The 19,244-nt window shown below is 45.4% G+C and overlaps 2 protein-coding genes across 7 annotated transcripts in view; both read right to left on the bottom strand.

Annotated features, from left to right (window-relative positions):
• The window catches only part of SLC20A2 (solute carrier family 20 member 2), a 59,062-nt gene extending 50,508 nt beyond the window's left edge, over nt 1–8,554 (bottom strand). For 5 of the 6 annotated variants that reach the window (XR_008729982.1, XM_055697452.1, XM_055697474.1 and 2 more), the window contains exons 1-2: nt 8,438–8,550; nt 7,791–7,864 (exon numbers count right to left, since the gene is read on the bottom strand). The gene's annotated coding sequence lies outside the window, so the exon portion shown is untranslated. Of the gene's footprint in view, nt 1–7,790; nt 7,865–8,437 lie in introns of all 6 variants that reach the window. The other variant, XM_055697459.1, reaches the window with a different exon arrangement.
• A 635-nt stretch (nt 8,555–9,189) lies between these two features.
• SMIM19 (small integral membrane protein 19) lies at nt 9,190–11,640 on the bottom strand. Its single transcript, XM_055697487.1, has 3 exons — nt 11,427–11,640; nt 11,161–11,285; nt 9,190–10,074 (listed from the first exon to the last, which is right to left on the bottom strand). Exons 1-3 carry the CDS (start codon nt 11,588–11,590, stop codon nt 10,007–10,009), a joined length of 357 nt encoding a protein of 118 aa, XP_055553462.1. The 5' UTR covers nt 11,591–11,640; the 3' UTR covers nt 9,190–10,006.
• Nucleotides 11,641–19,244: the final 7,604 nt, after the last annotated feature.

Here is a 19,244-nt window from a genome sequence, read left to right as displayed (position 1 = left end):
AGTCCTTACCCTGTGAAGTGCTTAGGAGGCAAACAGTCCTAAAAGCCAGTGCCTCAGCAATCATACCTGCTATTGAGAAACGTGCTACTGCCTACTCCGGAAAGGCAACTCAGATTTCAGGAGCTTACAGAGCACAAAAGCAGATGCAGCCACACATGTCCTATAGCAGAACATCCAGAACATGTCCAGATACCATCCAATTCTTTTATACCACAGTGATCCTTAACCTTTTATCATGACAACCACTGTCTACAAGAAACAGAAACCACAATTTCACTGTTCCATAATCATCAAAACTCCATATTCTCCCTGAGCACCAGAAATTAACTGCAGACAAGTAGCTCAATTTATTATTGACATCCTCACTCATTAATCAGGTGTCTACACTCAGCATATACACTATACGGAGTACAAGACATGCAGGCTGCTCACTGTTGCAGGCAGAAAGAGAGCTGCAAAGAAAGATTAATAATTGTCAAAAAGATCTGACGCTGGCTGTCACCTGAAACAACCGAGGAATTTTCAATTTTCTTTTGAAGAGACAATTTACTGGTAGGCTGGTACTTCTAACTTTGATCTTCATAACGGCCAACACCAGCAGAAGAATTTTGTAGCTCAATAACAAAGCACTGAAACCTTCCAGACTGTTAACTCAATTACAGTATTCTGGCAAGGAAGCCTTCCCCTTATACCTTGGGGAAAGTCTTAAGATTAAACAGTGCGTGTTTTAAAGGCACACGTGCCTCGATTATTTGGTGTAACTGTTCATGCACCTCACTGCTTTGAGAGTGTTCCATGGCAACTTGCTTGGAAAAATGATACTTTTCCTTGTTTCCCAAGGAAACAATAGTTACATAACCACACCAACTGTCCCATGCACAGAAACATAAATTATAAGGCAAATGTCAAGCTAATCTGATGGAAATGGATAGAGATTTCACAAGTGCTCAATTCCTACAACAGGTTTGCAGAATAAATAACTGAGAAGCCCCGAGCAATGTGCCTCATTCACAAACATCAGGGAGACATCATGTTGTGATGAAATATACTTAAGAACTACAGGTCAGCGATAGGCTGCTCAGGCACTGTGTTGGGAAAATCAGGGACACTCACAGTACTGCTGCGTAATGGAAAGAAAGGAGGGAAGATGTTTAAGATACCACAGTGCCACCAAAACTGAGTAAGCTGCAGGAAACTCTCATCTTCATTAGTTCAGCTGCTCACAGAGCTACTTTTTAACCTACACAGTAATACAGCGATGCCTTATACACCCATCCGTCTTTACGTGGGCTGCTACTGACGTGTTAGCAGGCACTTCTCAGGATTCATTAAAGGCACTTTGTCAACAGCTGTCCTCTTCTGCCAATGAGAAACTGGAGAAGCAGACATACACTGCAGTACAGGTAGCCTCAGAAAACCCTACAAAAAGTATAAATGCTTCTGAAACACTTTCCACGAGATCCTACCCAGGCAAGGTAAGCTAAGCAATGCCACAACAGGTCAGATCGCTGGTCCATCTGTTTGAGAATCCTGCCTCTTGTGATTGGGACCAGAGTCTTCAGAAGGCAGAACAGCTGGGGTAGTGAACAATGATGTAATTCACCCAAAGGGGAAATTCCTTCCTGACCTCATCAATTAGCATGAAGGTTTGTATGTTTAATTTATTTGTAATCCTATTTACTGCAACTCTGGACATTGCCATTATATATATATATATGTGAATGTCTAGGTCTGCTTTGAATTCAACTAAACTTTTGGCCTCGGTAATATCATGTGGTATAATTATGCCAGGTTTCCAATGTACTGATTTTCAATTTCATTTCAACGTCCTTTTTCTTGCACTATGGGAACTAGCACTGCTATTAAACCACCTCTCTTCCCCTTCCGAGGGCTCCAGCACTGCTTTCACAGTAAGCTCCCATGCCATACTGTGCCCTGTTACAGAGTGGGAACACAATCTGAGGGTCTTTAAGGCAACAACCTAGCAACATCTATCAGTTATCCAGCAACATTTCTATACACTAAACTTCTGGAATCTGCTGGAAGCTGGCAGCTCCACCAGAATTACAGTAGGCCTCTCTACCATATCTTGCAAGCTCATTTTTCAGGTGTTTTCCACTCCAGAGCTGCTACCCTTACAAGCAAACTGTTTTGCCCAGTGTTGTGTTCTTTGAACCCCCTTGAGATGCTGATGAATTTAGTTATAAAAGAACAGACAAGAAGCATACCATGCTGGGCTTTTCAAAGTCACACAGGAACCTCTCCCTCTGAGCAAAGAATTCCCCTTCCATCTCCACGTCTGAATAAAGAACAACAGTGTCCAACCAAGCAAAACCAATCTCATTTTGCTCATGGCTGACGTTCCTGTGGGCCTCAGGTTCCTCTGTGAAGTAACTTTAGCCTGTGTTGTTACTCATGGATGAGTTCATGACATCTTCATCATGACTATTATACCAAGTACTTATTAAAGCTTCAGTGTGATTAGTCACCGCTGTTCCTGCTCACACAACACTTGCAAGAGGCATCAAGGTATATAGCCACACCTTCATACAACAAATGTTGGGGGGGGAGATGTATGCAAGCAGCAGACAAAGAAAGGAGACTCCTAAAGCAAACTTGAGGTTCTGGATCCTCTTGTCTCCCCAAAACATAGTCCTGTTTACAGTAACTATTTGGGCTTCATTTTCTTATCCCAGCCTCTGGAGCTAAAACTTTGGACCCCAGGCCACAGAACCTTAATCCTATAGTTTTTAGGAGAGAAAAAGTACGTCTGACTGATCTCTTATGGTAAAGTGGCCCCCCAGGGAGATGACAGAGCTTTTACAGCATCTGTGAGAAACACCACATAGCCATCACTGTTTTATTGCAACTGTTTTGATTACAGGCTTGGAACTGGTACATTATGGCAAGAGGACACTTCTTTGCCTCAACCAAAAACAAAATTACACGATATCATCCCTCTTTAGAAAGATCTTCAGGCAAGCAACCGGTCAAGAGAAAACTCCTGTCACAGCCTATGGTCCATAAACAAATGGATCAAAATAGCACTAGCAGACATGGTAATAGGTACTGCTTTGCCAACTATTAGCTCATTAAGTAATACAACCACATGCAATTTTTTTCTATATTTGAGCATCACATACTGATTAGTCAATAAAATCACAGGTCTCATAATGGCAGTTAATTTGTCCCATTGCATACTTCTCAACGACCAACCCCCAAGCCATTTAATAGTTATGCAGCAGTCTTAGAAACTCTGTGCCAGAGTGATGATCTTAATACTTTCTAAGAGGCCATAAACACTTTCCTGTTCTTCTGTCTCACATGTGTAAAGACAACATACTGAACCGAGTACTTCTACTATGCTCTTAGGCAACCCCCAAATTGTGGTCCAAGCCACAAGTTTCAGAGCACTGCCGTAACAGCATCTCCAGGACCTCTGATCAGCCATCAAGTGGTTTGCCTTTGGCATTTCAGAATTTGCTGAGGTCGAAAGAGAAGACAGTAATGATATAGAACAATTCTCCCATCAGCAGCGGTAAAAGAAATCTCGGAGGCCTTGAGTGCAATGCTTGCTCTGCTTTTGGGTCATTACTGAAGATGAAGTCAAAAAGATGGGATATTTTCTGTTTTGTCACACACAAACCTGGAATTTGAGTAAGGAAATCTTTTAACGGACTCAACAAAGGTATTTTTGGCTGCTAGAATTCTCAGTCTGTTGTGCTAAAAATAGCCTTAAATAAATGTACAAGCAGTACATACTTTGCCTAAGAAAAAATCCTCTGGCCACTTACAGATCATGTGAACTTAGTTAAGTTGAGCTGAGAACATCAATTATTCCAACCCTTATCTGACTGTAGATTTGGACCTATTTAGCAATGGCAATGCCACATATCACGCAAGATGAACCACAGCTCTTTACAAAAGTGAGGGAAAGTTCCTGCAAACAACAGTTGCTGCCATTCAACAAGATGGTCATGAAGAAAAGAGGTAAGATTGAAAGAGTCTGCACCTCTGCCTCTACCCTTCTGAACTTCCCTCTGCAAAGAAAAAGCAAGACTTCCTCATCTGTCAGTCTACCCTTCCTTCCATATTACAGCATAAAGAATTTGGACGCCTTCAACTATCACTCCCTAATGTCCACCAACCAAAGCTATAGAAGATGGTATTATTACCCACCCCTCCCCAATCAGTAAAAGGGTTCCCTAAGTTCTGTTCTTTTTTTACAACCAGTGTCACAGAAGTTGGTTCTAATATTGCTCATCAGAGCATACACCATGATGGGAGCCACGACAAAACTGAGTTGTTCAAACATACAGAGTACTCTGTGCTGGGTAAAGTTCACAGCAGCTGTTCGAGTCCCAGAAAGACATCTGAGAGAAGCACCATAAATAACGAGATCACATGGAGTCTCCCATTGCACAACCAACATACATCTTCCCTGCTCAGGAATTTATGCTTCACACCCTATACTGTCAGTCAAGAGCATATTAGAAACTATGTTTTCAGGATGATCCAGAGGATACTTTGGAAAGTAATACAGCCCTCCTGCTGGCCAAGATTTTTCACCATACTCATTCTATTCCATTACAAAAAAGACAAATGCTTCTATAATCTGAAAATTTGTATTCTATAAACTGAAGGGGATTACTCCTTTGCAGACTCACAATATAAGTTTTTATTTGGATATGCAAATGTAAGTATTTTCTCAGACTCCAGTTTCAGCAAATCCTTAATGTGAGCAGCCCCTTATTAGGATTCTTAATTAATTAGACTGTTAAATTAAAATTAAACCCAGTTCTCCTAAAATATCTCATTCTTAGGCCTCTGCAAGGGGAGAACCACTTTTCAAAGCACTGCCTAGCTGTAATTGAGAAAGAAGATATACGGCTATTTTATAAAAAAAAAAAAAAAAAAATCTTTTTCTGAAGTTTTGCCACAAATTGCCTTCAAGGGCTTGGTTCAGAAATTCCAAGTTCAGTTTATTGTTTTTCTCATTGAGAACTAACTCCTTTTAGCAATTCTGTTAACCTTGGAGTTTGAAGTTATTTTTTTTAAAGTAACGCCCAGAGTTTAGCTATTCCATAAAAAGATCAGGAATTATTTTTATTAAAGTAACACCCAAAGCTTAGACATTCCTTGCAAAAATCAGGCAAAGCACCTTCATTCTTAAAAAGGTTCCTAGCCTTTTCCTTGTAAACACAGATTTCACAGAGACAAGTAAGCGCTGAGTTTTATTGGCCTTTTTTAATCAGAGATTTGAAAAAAAGTATTATTAAGGCAAGATTCCTCTTGCCTAAAAAAATCCTGAGCCTTATGCTCTTAACACGACGTGGTTTTTTTCCTCCTCCCTTCTTGCCTTCTATTAAAGAAGAAGCAGCACCAATTTCCACTCACCAACATCAGATTTCTCACGAGACATTTGCACTGGCTTTGGGGTGTTCTACAAGTGGTCAGTATCTCTGGTCATATCAGTATCTGCCCCTTAGCCAGCAGGGAGTCCTGCCGATCCAGGCGACACCAATTTTAGATGGAGCTTGTTAGACTACAAGAAACTTTTTCTTAGCCCTTAACTCTTATTCCACAACAGAAACACAGCTGCAAAGTAAAGGATCTTACCTCCATTCTCAGAGGCCTGAGGCACTGAAACCTTCTGCTCTTCTGCGGCAGCCCTGTCTCAAGGACAGGATCAAGTGCTGCCTTTTTGTTTGAGTGACTATGTTAATAAATCAGGTGACATCAGCTAGGCTCCTTACCATGACTAAAACATGGTTTAATTGTTTGGAGGGGAAAGGGAATGCCTTTTGATCACTACTTCCGATTTGGAGTGTGAGCAACCATGCCTGAAGACTCCACTTTGTCAGCAAGCCTCCTCCAAATGCTATTGCTCTTTAGGCATCACAGGCCAAAGACATCACAGAGTTAATAACACGGTGCTTCCTCACCGTCGAAGAAGGCACGTAGCAACAATTTTCAATCTCTTTAATGTAGAAATTAGGGCTGGGGCAAAATCTTTTCAATTCCTTGGAAAAAGAGGTTAGGTTGCAACATACCCACCTTTCTCTCTGTAGCGTGTATAATTTCAGCTTGCTCAATAGCAGCGGCACTCCTGAGTTCAGGAGAACTTTAAAAGGAGCAATTATGCTCACGGAAGTAAGCTAACGTGAATAAACTACCAGGCAACAAGGAGACATTCCAGAGCCCTGTGCTGTCACCAGGCTTTTAGCCAATTTGCTTAAACATATATGCAAAATGTAAATTACAGAAAGATTCATCATAGGTTAGGATATTCTCAATGAATAATTTTGCACTGCGCTGAAGAAGCTTCCCTGCAAACTGCCCTCAGACGAAGGCACTGGGATCTTCTCCCCGCTTTCAGCGCTTCTACTGGTGTCAGCAGTAGAAGTGTACTGCAAAGGCTTCCCCTGTGGGTCTTCTTGATGGATCAGGCAGTTTTGGAAGGGAAGTTTGACAGAAAGTTTAGCAGCACCTGAGCATCACACTCCTGAAATTCGTAACTCTTATGGCTATAAAGACACCACAGCAGCTGCTACAGGCTATGTTCTCATCTGTACTCAGCTGGCACATGCCAATTCGTACTATCCAGGCATGTAACACCTGACTGAAACTCAAAATCTTCATGGCACAGGGGAAGATATTTCCACTACAAGGCCCCCAGAGTTTACATCATCTTCAGCTTTAAACAGTCACACTCATAGCTTACAAATATTTAAGACCCTCTTGAGCCTTGCCACGGAATTCATAAAGCTCTGCCCAAAAAGCTTTGATCTTCTGTGCAGCGCTGAGTATAAAACCTAGCCAGCCACATATTAGTTATGAGGAGAGAGATGACTTTTCCACGATTTAACAGAAGATTATTGTTTTCACATAAGATTAGAGAGCCATGGTTGTAACTCCACCTGAAGACTGCATTTACAAAGATCTGACTGTTGAGCAGCTCCCACGGACACAACAGAGCAGTCAGACTCTAAAAGACATCCAACTTACAGTTGAGAGGAACTTCTTAATGCTTTTTTTGTGGCACCTTATAGATGCAAAGTTTTAACTGCTTTGAAAGCTTCCCCTCACATGCTTTGTGTGATCAGACACCGCTAATTCTACATATCATAATAGCTTTTTAAACAGTATTGAGTAAACCAGAGAGATTTGCCTCTGTACAGCATTCTCAAAAATAAATGCAACTAAAGATAACTTTGGCACAATTCTTTTAAAGGTCATAAACAAGCTTTCTCCATCCAAGACATCTAATAATTCATCATGAACAAAGTTCCATGAGAGTTTGAGAATCCATTCCCGTGCACGCCTACAAGACCAACTACAACAAACGGACACAAAAAAACCCCAAACACCTATCGTCTCTGCCTTTGCTTTTAGGAATCAACTGTTTTACTACCAATTAAAGAAAGCACTTTTTCCCTATATGCAATATCATGAATTAATAGGTAAAAATCACTGCAGAAATCTGAGGTAAAATTAAAATAGCTGACTGCACCTTCCATCCCATCCCAAAGCATACTTGTACTGCAAAACTGAAATATAAAAACCCTAACAAAACATGGCATAGTTTTGCTGGGACAGAACTTCAATAGCTGCACTTGAGTCAGGAAAGCAAACCACCACCTGCCCTTCGCTCGTGGCTCATGCAGCACTCTTCTAACACCCTAGCAAATCAAAAAGGTACAGGCCCTGGAAAATCTTTTGCTTTTGCTGTTTCTCATCAAAAATGCTTTATCTCAACAAGTAAGTTTGTAAGATACTTGTGCCACTACCTCAGGTCCACGAATACAAGCGGAGTTGCAAGCCACTCGAGATTTCTAAGCGCTTCATGGTGCTTCTAGCTCAGCTGAGAGGGAAATTGTAAAATTATTAGCTACAGACAGAACGACGTCTGGCTTTAGTAAACTGAAAAGATGGGGTTCATTCTGACATGCTGCTTTATTGACACGTGTGGAGCCGCAGCGGATGGCTGTGGAGGACAGCAGCCCCGGCGGGCGTCACAGAGGATGCGCCATTAGAAAGGCTTCGCCCCCGCGCTGCCCGCGCCCCGTGCCCGCTCGGGGGGCAGGGCTGGCGGGAAGGGCGGCCGCGTCTCGGCACAGCCAGGGGCGCCGCGCCGGGACAGCGCTGCGGCGGCCGCGGGGCGCAGGCGGGCAGAGGACGCAGAGAGCCCTCCCGCGGGGGACGGCGGGGACAGCCCGCCCGGCCCGGCCCGGCAGCGCGCAGCCTGCCCACGGGCCTCCAGCGGGGCCGCAGCCGGCCCCGGCCCCGCCCCCGCCCGCGCTTTCTCCTCAGGCGGCCCCTTCCCGCCTCACAACGGCCCCCGCGCGCCGCCCCCCTCCCCTCAGCGCGGACGGGGCGAGGGGAGCGGCGAGAACGGGGCGCCCCCGCGCGCGTGCCCCACCACGGTCCCACTCACCGCCCGGCGGCTGTCCCACGGCCTCCGAGCAGCAACGGCGGCGGCGGCGGCAGCAGCAGCAACCGGCGCGGCCCGGAGGCGGAAGCGGCGGCAGGAAGTGAGGTCGGCGCGGGGCAGGAAGGGCGCCGCTTCCGCGGAGCGGATAGGGCCGGGCGGGCAGCGGCGCCCCGGGGGCTCGGTCGGAGGCGGGTCTCTGGCCCGCCTAGGTACCGCTAAGTAACGGGGAGACGCCGCGGAGCCCGGAAGACCTCGGGGGAGGCAGTGGCCCGGCGCTCCCGCGCGCTCCGAGGGCTCCCTGCTCCCCGTCGCAGCGGGGGAGCGGCGCTGCCTCCCACCAGCCCTCGGCCCCGCCGCGTTGCCCTTCTCCTCTGTTACACGCGGGGAGCCGCCGGCAGGGGCCACCGGCTTCACCCGAACAAGCCCCTTTTCACGGGGGAAACCTGCTGAGCCGCCTTCTGCCGTGGTCCGTGCGGCCCCGGTCATGTTTTACTGTCCCTGCAGACGCTAAGGTACAGGTAATTTCAATCTAATAAACCAGATTTGGTGAACAAAGCCACATCTGCTCTTATCTGAATAGAACTGCAGTGCTATTTACTCCAAGATTTAATGTATTTTAGCACAGAATTAGAAAAAAATCCCTCTTTCTGGCCACACGCTCCCAGCTCTCCGTGCTGTTTGTTGGCATTCTGTTGACCATTCCGCCCCCTCAAAGTCGTGTAACGTTAGGAATTACAGCATGATACATCTTCGAGTAGTTTTCATGATCAGGTGCTTTTATTAAGAAATTTCTGCAGTATTCTTTGAATTCACTGATTTTGTGATTTACCTAGAAAGAAAAAAGTAACCGGTGTGTGATGTCTCTTCTGGATAAGCCATCACCTTAGACAAGTTTTTATAGGCAATCCCACTCTTTAAAGCAATCTGACTAACCTAACCACCTTTGAACATTATAGAGTACTGGCCTTAAGCGTCTTCTAGACCCGCAGTTCACTGCGTACTTCTTCGTTTCTCCAGGAAAGGTTCACAGTATTGCATACACAACCCCCATATAAACAGAGAGCAGAACCTTTCTGCACTACTGCCAGCCACAAGCCAAGCTCTCAAAGGTGTTCACCTTCACTAGGCAGTAAGGCCACAGTATCTTCATTCACATTTACCGAACGCATTCCACAAATTCAACAATGCGTGATCAAGGAACAAAAGGGTTTCCGAGCAGATAGGTACTGCCTTGGCTTTCTCCAGGGTGCTGTTACCAGAGAAGGTAGGAGCTTATTTCCAAGGTGCTAGCTGAGAAAGAAATAATTTAAAACTGCGCTTCTCTACCCTCAGAGGTTTCTCTGAGCACGTCTGTGCTGTGTTGGGTACTTTCACGCTGAATGTTTCAGCAGGCACTCTGTTTACTTCACGGGGCTCAGAGAAAAGCTACTGAGAACAAAGTTTTTAGGAGAGATCTCTTCCTTTTCCCCTTGCCTTCAGCTATGTATCGATTAAGAGGCGTTGAAAATAGCTCCACACTGGCTGTTATCATCAGCACTGGAAACATATCCTGAGTTCCTACAACTGTGGGCTTCATTCCACTGAGAGCTGTACACTTTCAGTCTGTTTTGGTGGCTGCTGCTGCTGTTCATACTTCCTTGCTGAAAAAAAGAAACACCGATCAACACTGAGTATACTGTTTATTATATATATGTGTGTGCATGTATACACGTATACATATAACAATCAAGAAACAGACTTAAGGTTACAGAATGTAATTTCACCACTTAGCCACACAAGGGGAAGTTTCAGTCACTGCATGGAACTAGCCCTGGAGCGTACAGCCTTGGAAAGGCTGAACAGCAGGGTCATAGCAAAATGTCAGTAAGTTAATGGCAGAGAACTATTATTCCATTTGGGTCCTTTCATTTAAAAAAAAATATCAAAGACTATGGCTTCAGAAGTATTATTAGAGATGACCTGAACGACTCAGTCACACAACTGATCTCCACATCACTCATCTCCTCCACAACAAGCCACAAGCTAACAACTACACTGACTTCAAAATTAATCTGGTTAGCAAGGCAAAGGAAGATCAAAGAGTTGTATGCGGTGGAACAAACACCGACAATGAATGCCAGCAGGCATTCCTTGGTAGGCAGCACATACATTTTTGTTCCTACAGAATGCAGTGGCCTGGTTTGAGAACATTTATATTTAAAAGGTTTCATCTCATTAAGTATTTCTTCTAGGCCTGCATGTACAGCAGCTGTGAAGCAAGTGCAGGTGTTTCTCTGAACTGGACCTCTGGAGTATCAGAGGCATGGAGATCCTGACCTTCAACATTAAGATAGGAGTGTTAACAGTTGTTGCCAAAGTAAAATTCTCATTTATTCTCAATTTATGAAGTTGAATTACTGGTGATTCCCCAGGCCTCTCAACTTTTACAAATCCATCCATATTTGGACAATATTCAGACATTCCCATGTATTTTTAACTTCAACACTGGATTCGTTTTGACAGCTCTAAGAGAATCACGCGGCTGTTCCCTCACTCCGCACCTCCTCACGCCTCAATCCTGCGACCCACGTTCCTGCAGAACGCCTGCTCCCTACACGGTGCTGCAGGACAGAGGCTCTGCCCTAGTGTCCCCACCGCACGAGAACGGGCAGGGCTCGAGGCCACCCCTGCAGGAACCGTCCTCGGTAACCCGCCGGCCCAGCGAGCCCCCTCGTTTCCCGACTCACCGATGGAGTACATCTCCAGCTGCTGCCGCAGGCGGATCTTCTTCATACTGTCGTAGAAGTTCGGCTCGGGCGGCGTCTCGGCGGCTGGGGGCAGAGTGAAGATGCGCATGATCCTCCTCTTGTTCCTGCGAGGGGGCAAGGCGGTGAGAGGCCTGGCCCGGCCCGGCCCGGCACGGCTACACGTGGGGCCGGCGCGGCCGCTTCCCGGCGGGAGCCCTCGCCCCGCCCCCCGCGGCCTCCCCCCCAACCCCGCGGCCTCCCCTCACCGCCGCGCGTAGACGAGGAGGGCGAGGCTGGCCAGCACCACCAGCAGGTAGACGTTGGTGGCCTCGTTCCACGCCTCATGCACCGAGTAGTCGATGGCGCTGCTGTCGCCCAGCGCCGCCGAGCCGCCGCCGCCCATCCCCCCGGCCGCCGCCGCCGCCGCCATGGGGGAGAACGGCCGTTAGGGGCGGCCCCGTGGCGGCGGGAAGTGACGTCAGGCGGGCCGTCGGGGCCGGGGTGAGGTGCCGCGCCTCGGCCTCCCTGCCGCCGGCACGGGGAGGCCCGGGGGGGGCGGTGAGTGGCCTCGGGCTGCAGCCCCCCTGCCCTGCCCGCAATCTGTACCCCCTCTAGCTACGAGTCGCTGCGGGAGAGGACATAAGCGGGTGGCGACACGGGCACGGGGGGTGGCACAGCCTTCCAGCGCCAGAGGGGACGTCGGCGGGTGGGCAGGGGGGGTGAATGCAGCAGCTCGGAAAGCCTGGCAGCCGCGGGGTCAAAAGCACCTTCGCCCGCCTGGGCTGGTGCTGGCTCTGCGGCCGTGGAATCGTGGGATGTAGCTTAGCAGCACGTGGTGTTGAGAGGAAAAGAGGTTCAGATGGTTACAAGCCTTCACTTTCCACACAGGGACTAAATTTGACAGTTCAGGTTGTCAAAATAGAAACAGCACTTCTTGAAAAAATACTGCCTTTTTTTTTTTTTTTTCCCCTAATGTGCCATAATGGGAGTTGCTGGATATTAGATGCTGGAGCAACATAGCTTGCACCTATGCTCCATATGCTCCTGAGGCCAAAAAGCACAAATCTAGGATCATACTTTGGCAGAAAAGGTGGAGCAGAGCAAGTGTTTCAGTTTAGAAACTTGAAAAGTCTGAACTGCTAAATGACATGCAGATTAACTAGACAGCAGGTTTTCTAACACATATACACACTTTTATTGTACTGCCTGATGTGGCATGTTTGAGCTACGCACAGGTTAGGTGTGCTGTGCTTTATCCTCTCCTGCTTCCTTCAATCCACCTCTGGCCCTGATACCTCTTTTTACCACATCTTCCTTCAGATACTAGAACTATTACAATATAGACATTACAGATACAGTTCATCTCCCTTTGCTTTTACGCATATGTGGGGTATGTGCTTATGTTACAGTTATTTTTCTTCACCCTCTGTACGACAATACGGGAGAAAACCCAAGTATTTTTAGTGCATGATTTATCTAACCTATGCCAAACATTCAGAGCGAGTCCTCCTGTGCCCGGAGAGTGCTCTGACCCCTTACTGAGTAGAGGGATTGTAAGCATCTCACTTGTATGGCACTCACTTCGCAAATGTCCAACTGGCCTGGGGAAACTATTCTTTGGAAAGCCCTCAGTGCAAGGATGTGCCAAGTCATTCTCCTTCCGTGCTATGGAACAGATTGATTTTAAGAAGCTTCAGATAAGGGCATAAAAGGATATGAGTGAAAAAGAAATTAAAATAAATAAAAAGCTAAGGCACTATTATCATGAGAAAAGTTCCTTGCCCCACATGGTGTGGGAAAGAAGAGTAGAACAGCAATTAGAGATAATTCTAGGTCATTAAATCAGGATGGCACCCATGCACAGAACTGTGGAAACCACTAAGAGGGGAAAAAAAATAAGTCTATCACTTATGCAACATGACACAAGACAGTTAATTAAGCATGGTTTCACAGGGATTCTAAACAGTTTCTCATGAAGTTGAGGCTTTATGTTTGCTTTTTTAGTATGTTAAACTTTTCTGCTAACAGGTCTGATAAGAAAGCATTACACGTCTGTGGAAGAAAAGTGGAAAGAATGAACATAAGTAACTTGTCTGCTCTTTATATTTCAATACTACCTCTAGACTTCAGTTCAGATCAGGCTTCCTTGTGCAGGCTGTAGAGAAGATGTGTTTAAGCTCTGTCTAAAGCGCTTTGTGTAATAACCCTGCAGCTTTGCTCTGGACAACCAAGGAAGGGGCTGGAATGCCCCAGGACTTCGCACCCAGCTTCCCATCTGGAGGAAACCAAGGCTTGTGTCCACAAAGCATGACTTCAGGTCTCTGGGGTGGGGGTTCTCACTGCAGGTGCCCGATTTGTTTGATTTAATTAAATGCTCAATTTAAGGCTCAGATAATCCTCCCACCCCTAACGCAGAAGACAGAGATTGTCTTCCCCCACATGCCCCTCTGAATTTAGCAAGTGTTAAGCAGTGGGTAGGACAAGGTTAGATTGAGGAACACAACATCCGGTGCTGCAGTGAGTGTGACAACCTTGCAAACCTGAGAAAAAGGGGTGATCTCCCATTTGCTGGCCTGTAGCAAGAAGAGTTATAGGGGTCTAGGCCTTCTGTGTGACTTCCTTGAGGAATCTGGTTTAAATACCAAAGTTGGTGTACTCCTAAGTCTAGGCTAGCTTCTGGTACACTGTTGTTTGCTTTTATAGCTTGGGATTTTGTTTCAGTCTTAGGCTCCTGAAACACCTTCAGAAATGGGAATGCAAGCTGCTGTAGAATTCGGTCAAAGCAAGGTCAGGCCTTGCAGTTGTCATTGTGCACAAGAAATGGTGTGACCTTTCTGTGTAGATTGTGTATTTATTTGTAGCTGGGATGAGGTGGGATGGGGTGACCAACACTTGTGTATGCTGTTAAATACATGAGGACATCAGTTGTTTTCTATTTTCTTATACTAAACTGCTTGGGGGGAAAGGACTGCCATTTTGTGCTGTGCCTGTACAGCATCTGACCTCCAGGATCCTTGCTTGTGCCAAAGCATGTAGGCATCAAACAAATAATATATAATAATAATATATGGCATTGGCTTAAGCTAAACATAGCTAATGGAGACCCATGCTTAGTGGCTAGATTTTCAACATTACACATTAACAAATAAGCCTGGGGAGTTTCAGCTATGGGTCAGACAACTCCACACAGGAACCAGATTTTGGGGAGAAAAACACATAACTCTGTGATTTAATAAAAAAACCCCCAAAAAACCAACACTTAAAAAAAGTGGGAACTTTGTTCATTTCACAAAGAAATCTAGTGTGTGCTTAAAAAAAGCACCCACTTCAGTCCCATAGGTTTATCAAAATAATTGCTGAAAAGGGTTTTCCAGCTCTGCAAGGAAAGAATTCACTTTCCAAAATTCCTTAGCACCCAGAAACTACTATAAATTTGACTGAAAGCTGCTGTATATTAATCAGTTTTGAAAATCCAGTTACTTCATACCCAAAATGTGAATGCTGCAATCTAACAGTAAGATTGTTCTTTTGAAAATTACAGCCAAAGAATCTGTGTTTCTCTCTATATAAAGATATATTTTTAATGGATTTTGAGTTACCCAGAGCTAAACAGAATCAGAAATTGCTGAGACATAAATATCACTGTAATGTAAATATATTCACCATTTAGTCCTGATAAATACTGGATTATAGACATCAGAACACAGAGTGGCAATTATTGGAAATCATGTGGTCATCTCAAGTATACAGTATTTCAATTAAAATAAACCCACAGAATCCTTTTTCTTTTTTAAAAGTACCATCTACCATATAATTTATTTGGATGAACTTTACAAATATATGCATTATATCATGCTAGAAGAACTTGAGAACCACTTTTTTCTTGTTCCCAGGGTCTCTTGACTGTTGGTAAGACATTATATTCATAATGATAGAATCGGTTTACAGTTGCAGATTCTGCCAAATATCTCACAAATTGTATTTGGCAAACAGCACTGCCTCTCTTTCACAAAGATAATGATTTGAAGTTTTGTTTATGTGGCACCAAAGGAAAATAGTGGTTTAGAGCTTGTGATAGAATTTCAGAAAGTTTGTGTGGAATTCTAAACTTCTGATACACTTAATACTTAAACACTCTCATTAAACACAGAGTAGCACAGACTTTAAAAGTGTCCTTGAGAAAAGAAAAAAAAAAAAAACAACCCACAACCCTGTTCAATTAAATAGGTTGTGTCTATTTTATTTCTGCAGGATTTACCCAGACCTACATAGCAGCTGGTGTCGATATGCATGCAATGCTTCTTACATCTGCTGGTGTTGAACATATAGATGAGCTGTCATAAAGGCTGCTCACCTGTACAGGATTTAGCATTGCATGAGCGCTTTTAGGATGCATTCTGAAACCCATGCTACATCAGGCTTGAGCCACCTAGAAGCCTACAGCCAGCAGGCAGTTTGGAAAGTAAACCAACATAACCTTGACAGTGCTATTGTTTGGATGACTCCGAGGAAAACAAGGAGCAGTGGGTTTGAACTGAATGTGGGACTCAGCTCTGAGAGAGGGTGTTTCTGTTCTGTGTCCTGTAGTACAGACCTAACTGGTAAGGGCTAAACTTTATTGGGAAATCCACTGGGAAATTGTTTTGGCAACAGCATCTGACCAAGGGTAGAGCATACCATACCAGTAGTGTGGTCCAGGTGCCCTGACACAGTTGGCACCTGCAGCCAGACTGTCAGCAGGCCCGGCTGGCATGTCCCAGGTCTCCCTCCGCTGCTGGCACAGCAGTGTCCCAGAGGGTTTAGTCTGGGAACCAGGTGCTATTTCTTGAGTCTGGGAGACGGTCTTTGCTTTGGTTCTTTGGGTTGGATGTGGAGAGCAGGATGTGCTATGGGACTGCTGCAGGGATGGCAGAGGAGGCATTGCCCAAAACAGAAGGGCAAGGTGGTGCAGATCACTGACCTCAGCAAAAGGAAGGTCCTGTCCCTGGGCAAGGGGCCAGACCCAAGGCCTTTGTCTTGGTGATGGCAGCAAACAAAAGCCCTGGGACCACTGGGACCATATCTGCCTTGACAGTGACCACCTAGGGTGGTTTGGGGAACCTCCTCTGAATTTTTGTGAAGGAGATCACCAGTAGCAGCCCTTCTCCTTGTGTGGCCTGCATCTTTGTGCAGCTTCATTGGCTGGACTTTTGGGATGGAGGAACAGGGGTACAATAGGAAACATGGCAATAACCATCCCAGAAGCAGCATCTTTTGTGAGAAAGAACAGGGAACGTGAGGCTTTTGATTTGAGGTTGAGATGAGACCCAGCAGCTGCTGTTGAGGTTAGGCAGACCTGTGGCAGTGCTTTTGGTGGGGAGGTCATGTCCACTGATCTAGAGCTGGCTGGAGAGTGAATGAGGAGAGAGGGGCATGCAGACTTCCAGCTGTGAACAGGCCTCTTCTTGCTGCTCATCAATCCTTTGATGTTTTCCGCCAGACATGTAAGAGCTGCTTGTACTTAGGCAGCAAAGCCGCTGAATGTTTATTCAAGGCTGTCATTGGTGGTAAAACTGGAATGCCCAGCAGAGAGAACTGGAAAGAGGGGAGGCAGCTGCATAGTAGGGCTGTCCTGCTTCTTCACTCTCTGTGAGGCCTTGCCTCTTCCCTTTATGGGAAAAGAAGCTGGAAATGTAAGAAGGATGGGATTCATGCAATCTTGAGATTGTGGAAGGGGTTAGTGGGGAAGAACAGAAAGATGGAGAGGGTGCATACTCTGCTTTTACTGAAAGACTGGAAGGAGGTGACACTCAAACTTGGTTGAGGTTGCGCCAGGTTAACATTAAAAGGGACAGTAAAGTACACACATAGGACGAGCAAGTTAAAGGAGAGTTAGCCCCTGCAACTGGCATGTGTGGCTCTTCTGACAGCCCTTACATCTGTCAGTTTTGTTACCACAGACTTGCTAATGCAAACACAATGAGATCTTTTAGGGGTTTATGGAAGTTTGCTAGCAAAATACTGGCTCCAAGGCCAGATCCTGGCTATGTTTGGGCATGAGAGACTGCAACTGCTACTAACTAATGCTAAAGTGACCTTCATGCTGCCATCTAGTGTTTCCTCATAGACAGAGACATCATCTCAAAAAAGAAACTTGGAAGCTCCGTAATGCTGTATTCAGAACAAATGTAATTTATTCCTGCTGAAATCAATGCTGGACAACACACAAGCTAAAGGAGAGGGAATGGGGAAGAGACATGCAGAGGACCCAGTGCTTAGGGTGAATGTTTAGGAAGACACCTGTTCTTAAAAAAATGTGTAACACCAGGTACAGAGAGACATCTCCATGGCAAGACTGAACCAGAATTTGTCCTCATTTGTTTTTCACTCTGTGAAATTAATATGGCTGTTTGCAAGGTGCAGCAGTACACAACCGAGCAAGAATCCAAGCAGAAGCTTGTCTTAACAGAGACCAGCATAAAAAGCTTGGTAGGTTCTTCTTGTCTGTCCTTGCTACTCTCATAAAAAACACATGGTATGTTTACTTCACAGCCATTGGATACTGATTTTTCTTTCAAGTATACATGATGGCTACCAAGAGGTAACAAGTTGTTGAGTTGTTGCTGGGGGCACATGCAAAAGATTTGACACTTGGCCCTTCAAAGCTTGATCCCTGGTTCTGAGGAGCTGCAAGAGGATGCTTTTCTAATTGTTGCACATCGTGGATTCATGCTGGAACTGCAGAACTCTAATCCTAATAATAAAAACTCAATAGTTCATGGGCTGGATGATGCAATTACAACAGATAGAGCATTCTTCTTCCCCAGGCTTCTTTAAGGTGTTTTGTGTCAAAGTCCAAAACAAACATGAAGCATCCAAAATGACTGTTCTCTGTTGGAGGCCCTGAATTCTGAGCTTTGCTTCCTGACAACCTGAGCAGGAAAGCTGCTAGGGAGGGCCGCACAAGTGAAAAATGGCAAATATTAGCTAGTTTAAGAAAAGCGACTGACTAGAGCGAAAGGAAAGCCATAATGAGAAGCCTTTAAAGGGCTCCTGCTGACATTGTATGAAATCAGGTATGAATGTAGTAATTTCCAGGAAAGATTTCCCATTTGTAATAAAATCTGGGAGCAGCTTTTGAACATTTTGTACACAAACTGACTGCATATTCTCAGTGCAGTCACAACACAGCTTGTTTAGGTGAAGAGGAATATCAGTACAGCAAAGAACAGAACCAGACACTTGAGCAGAAAGGACAATGTAAGTCTCTGCTTACAAATCACTTATCAAGTCAAAACATGAAAGCTGTCTCAGGCCTTTAGGTCTTCAAAGACCTAGTCCACAGAACAAAGTCCTCAGGTGTGTAATGGTAGGGCCCATATGTCTCATTCAGACTATTCCTGTTTTTTCAGCAAGAGAACAAATACATCTCAGTCCCACCAAAAAGAGCCAACTGCTGGATTAAGGCATCATTACTCCTCCTCTCCAGCTGTTGGTACCAGGCTGCAACACCCATGTAGGTACCAAAAGGTTTCTCCTAAACACACTGAACAAAAAAGCAACCTTTATGCTTAGTGGGCTTTGAATTCAGACTCAACAGAGTTGCATGTTCTGAATATAGGAATGTTATTTTCCAAAGCTAATGTTTAATGCTTATTGCTGTGGAAGGAAGCCACGTTCTCTTTCAGTTCCTTGTTCTCCCTGGTTCCATCGAGTCACGATTGCATGGACAAGTGAATGAAAAAAAGATGCACTTCAGCTCTTTTCCAAAGCACTCAGGATTTCTGTGGAATAAAAAAGAGCAATAGACTTCTGTTTTACAGCTTCATCTCTGAAGAGCCCATCTGAGAATACCACAGAGCAAAGGCTTGAAAACCAAGGGCACATGTCTGTAAGCAGTCTCTTCAGAAACTGCATCATCTGCTTGCTTAAAAAGTGGCCACGTGCTTGCAGGTGTGGGATACAGGGCCCACAGACCGATGGCCACACAGCTCCAAAAACAACCTGCTCCCCATCCAGCAGGGAGAGACTGCTGTTGGGGCTCTGGCATCGGGGGTTCACCAGAATCTGAAGTGAACTAGGGTACTCCTTTCTGAGCGACCACT

The sequence above is a fragment of the Falco cherrug genome, chromosome 1, assembly GCF_023634085.1.
Source record: "Falco cherrug isolate bFalChe1 chromosome 1, bFalChe1.pri, whole genome shotgun sequence".
Taxonomy (NCBI): domain Eukaryota; kingdom Metazoa; phylum Chordata; class Aves; order Falconiformes; family Falconidae; genus Falco; species Falco cherrug.
Note: the sequence above shows the minus strand (reverse complement) of the source record. Positions and strands in the feature narration are given on the sequence as shown.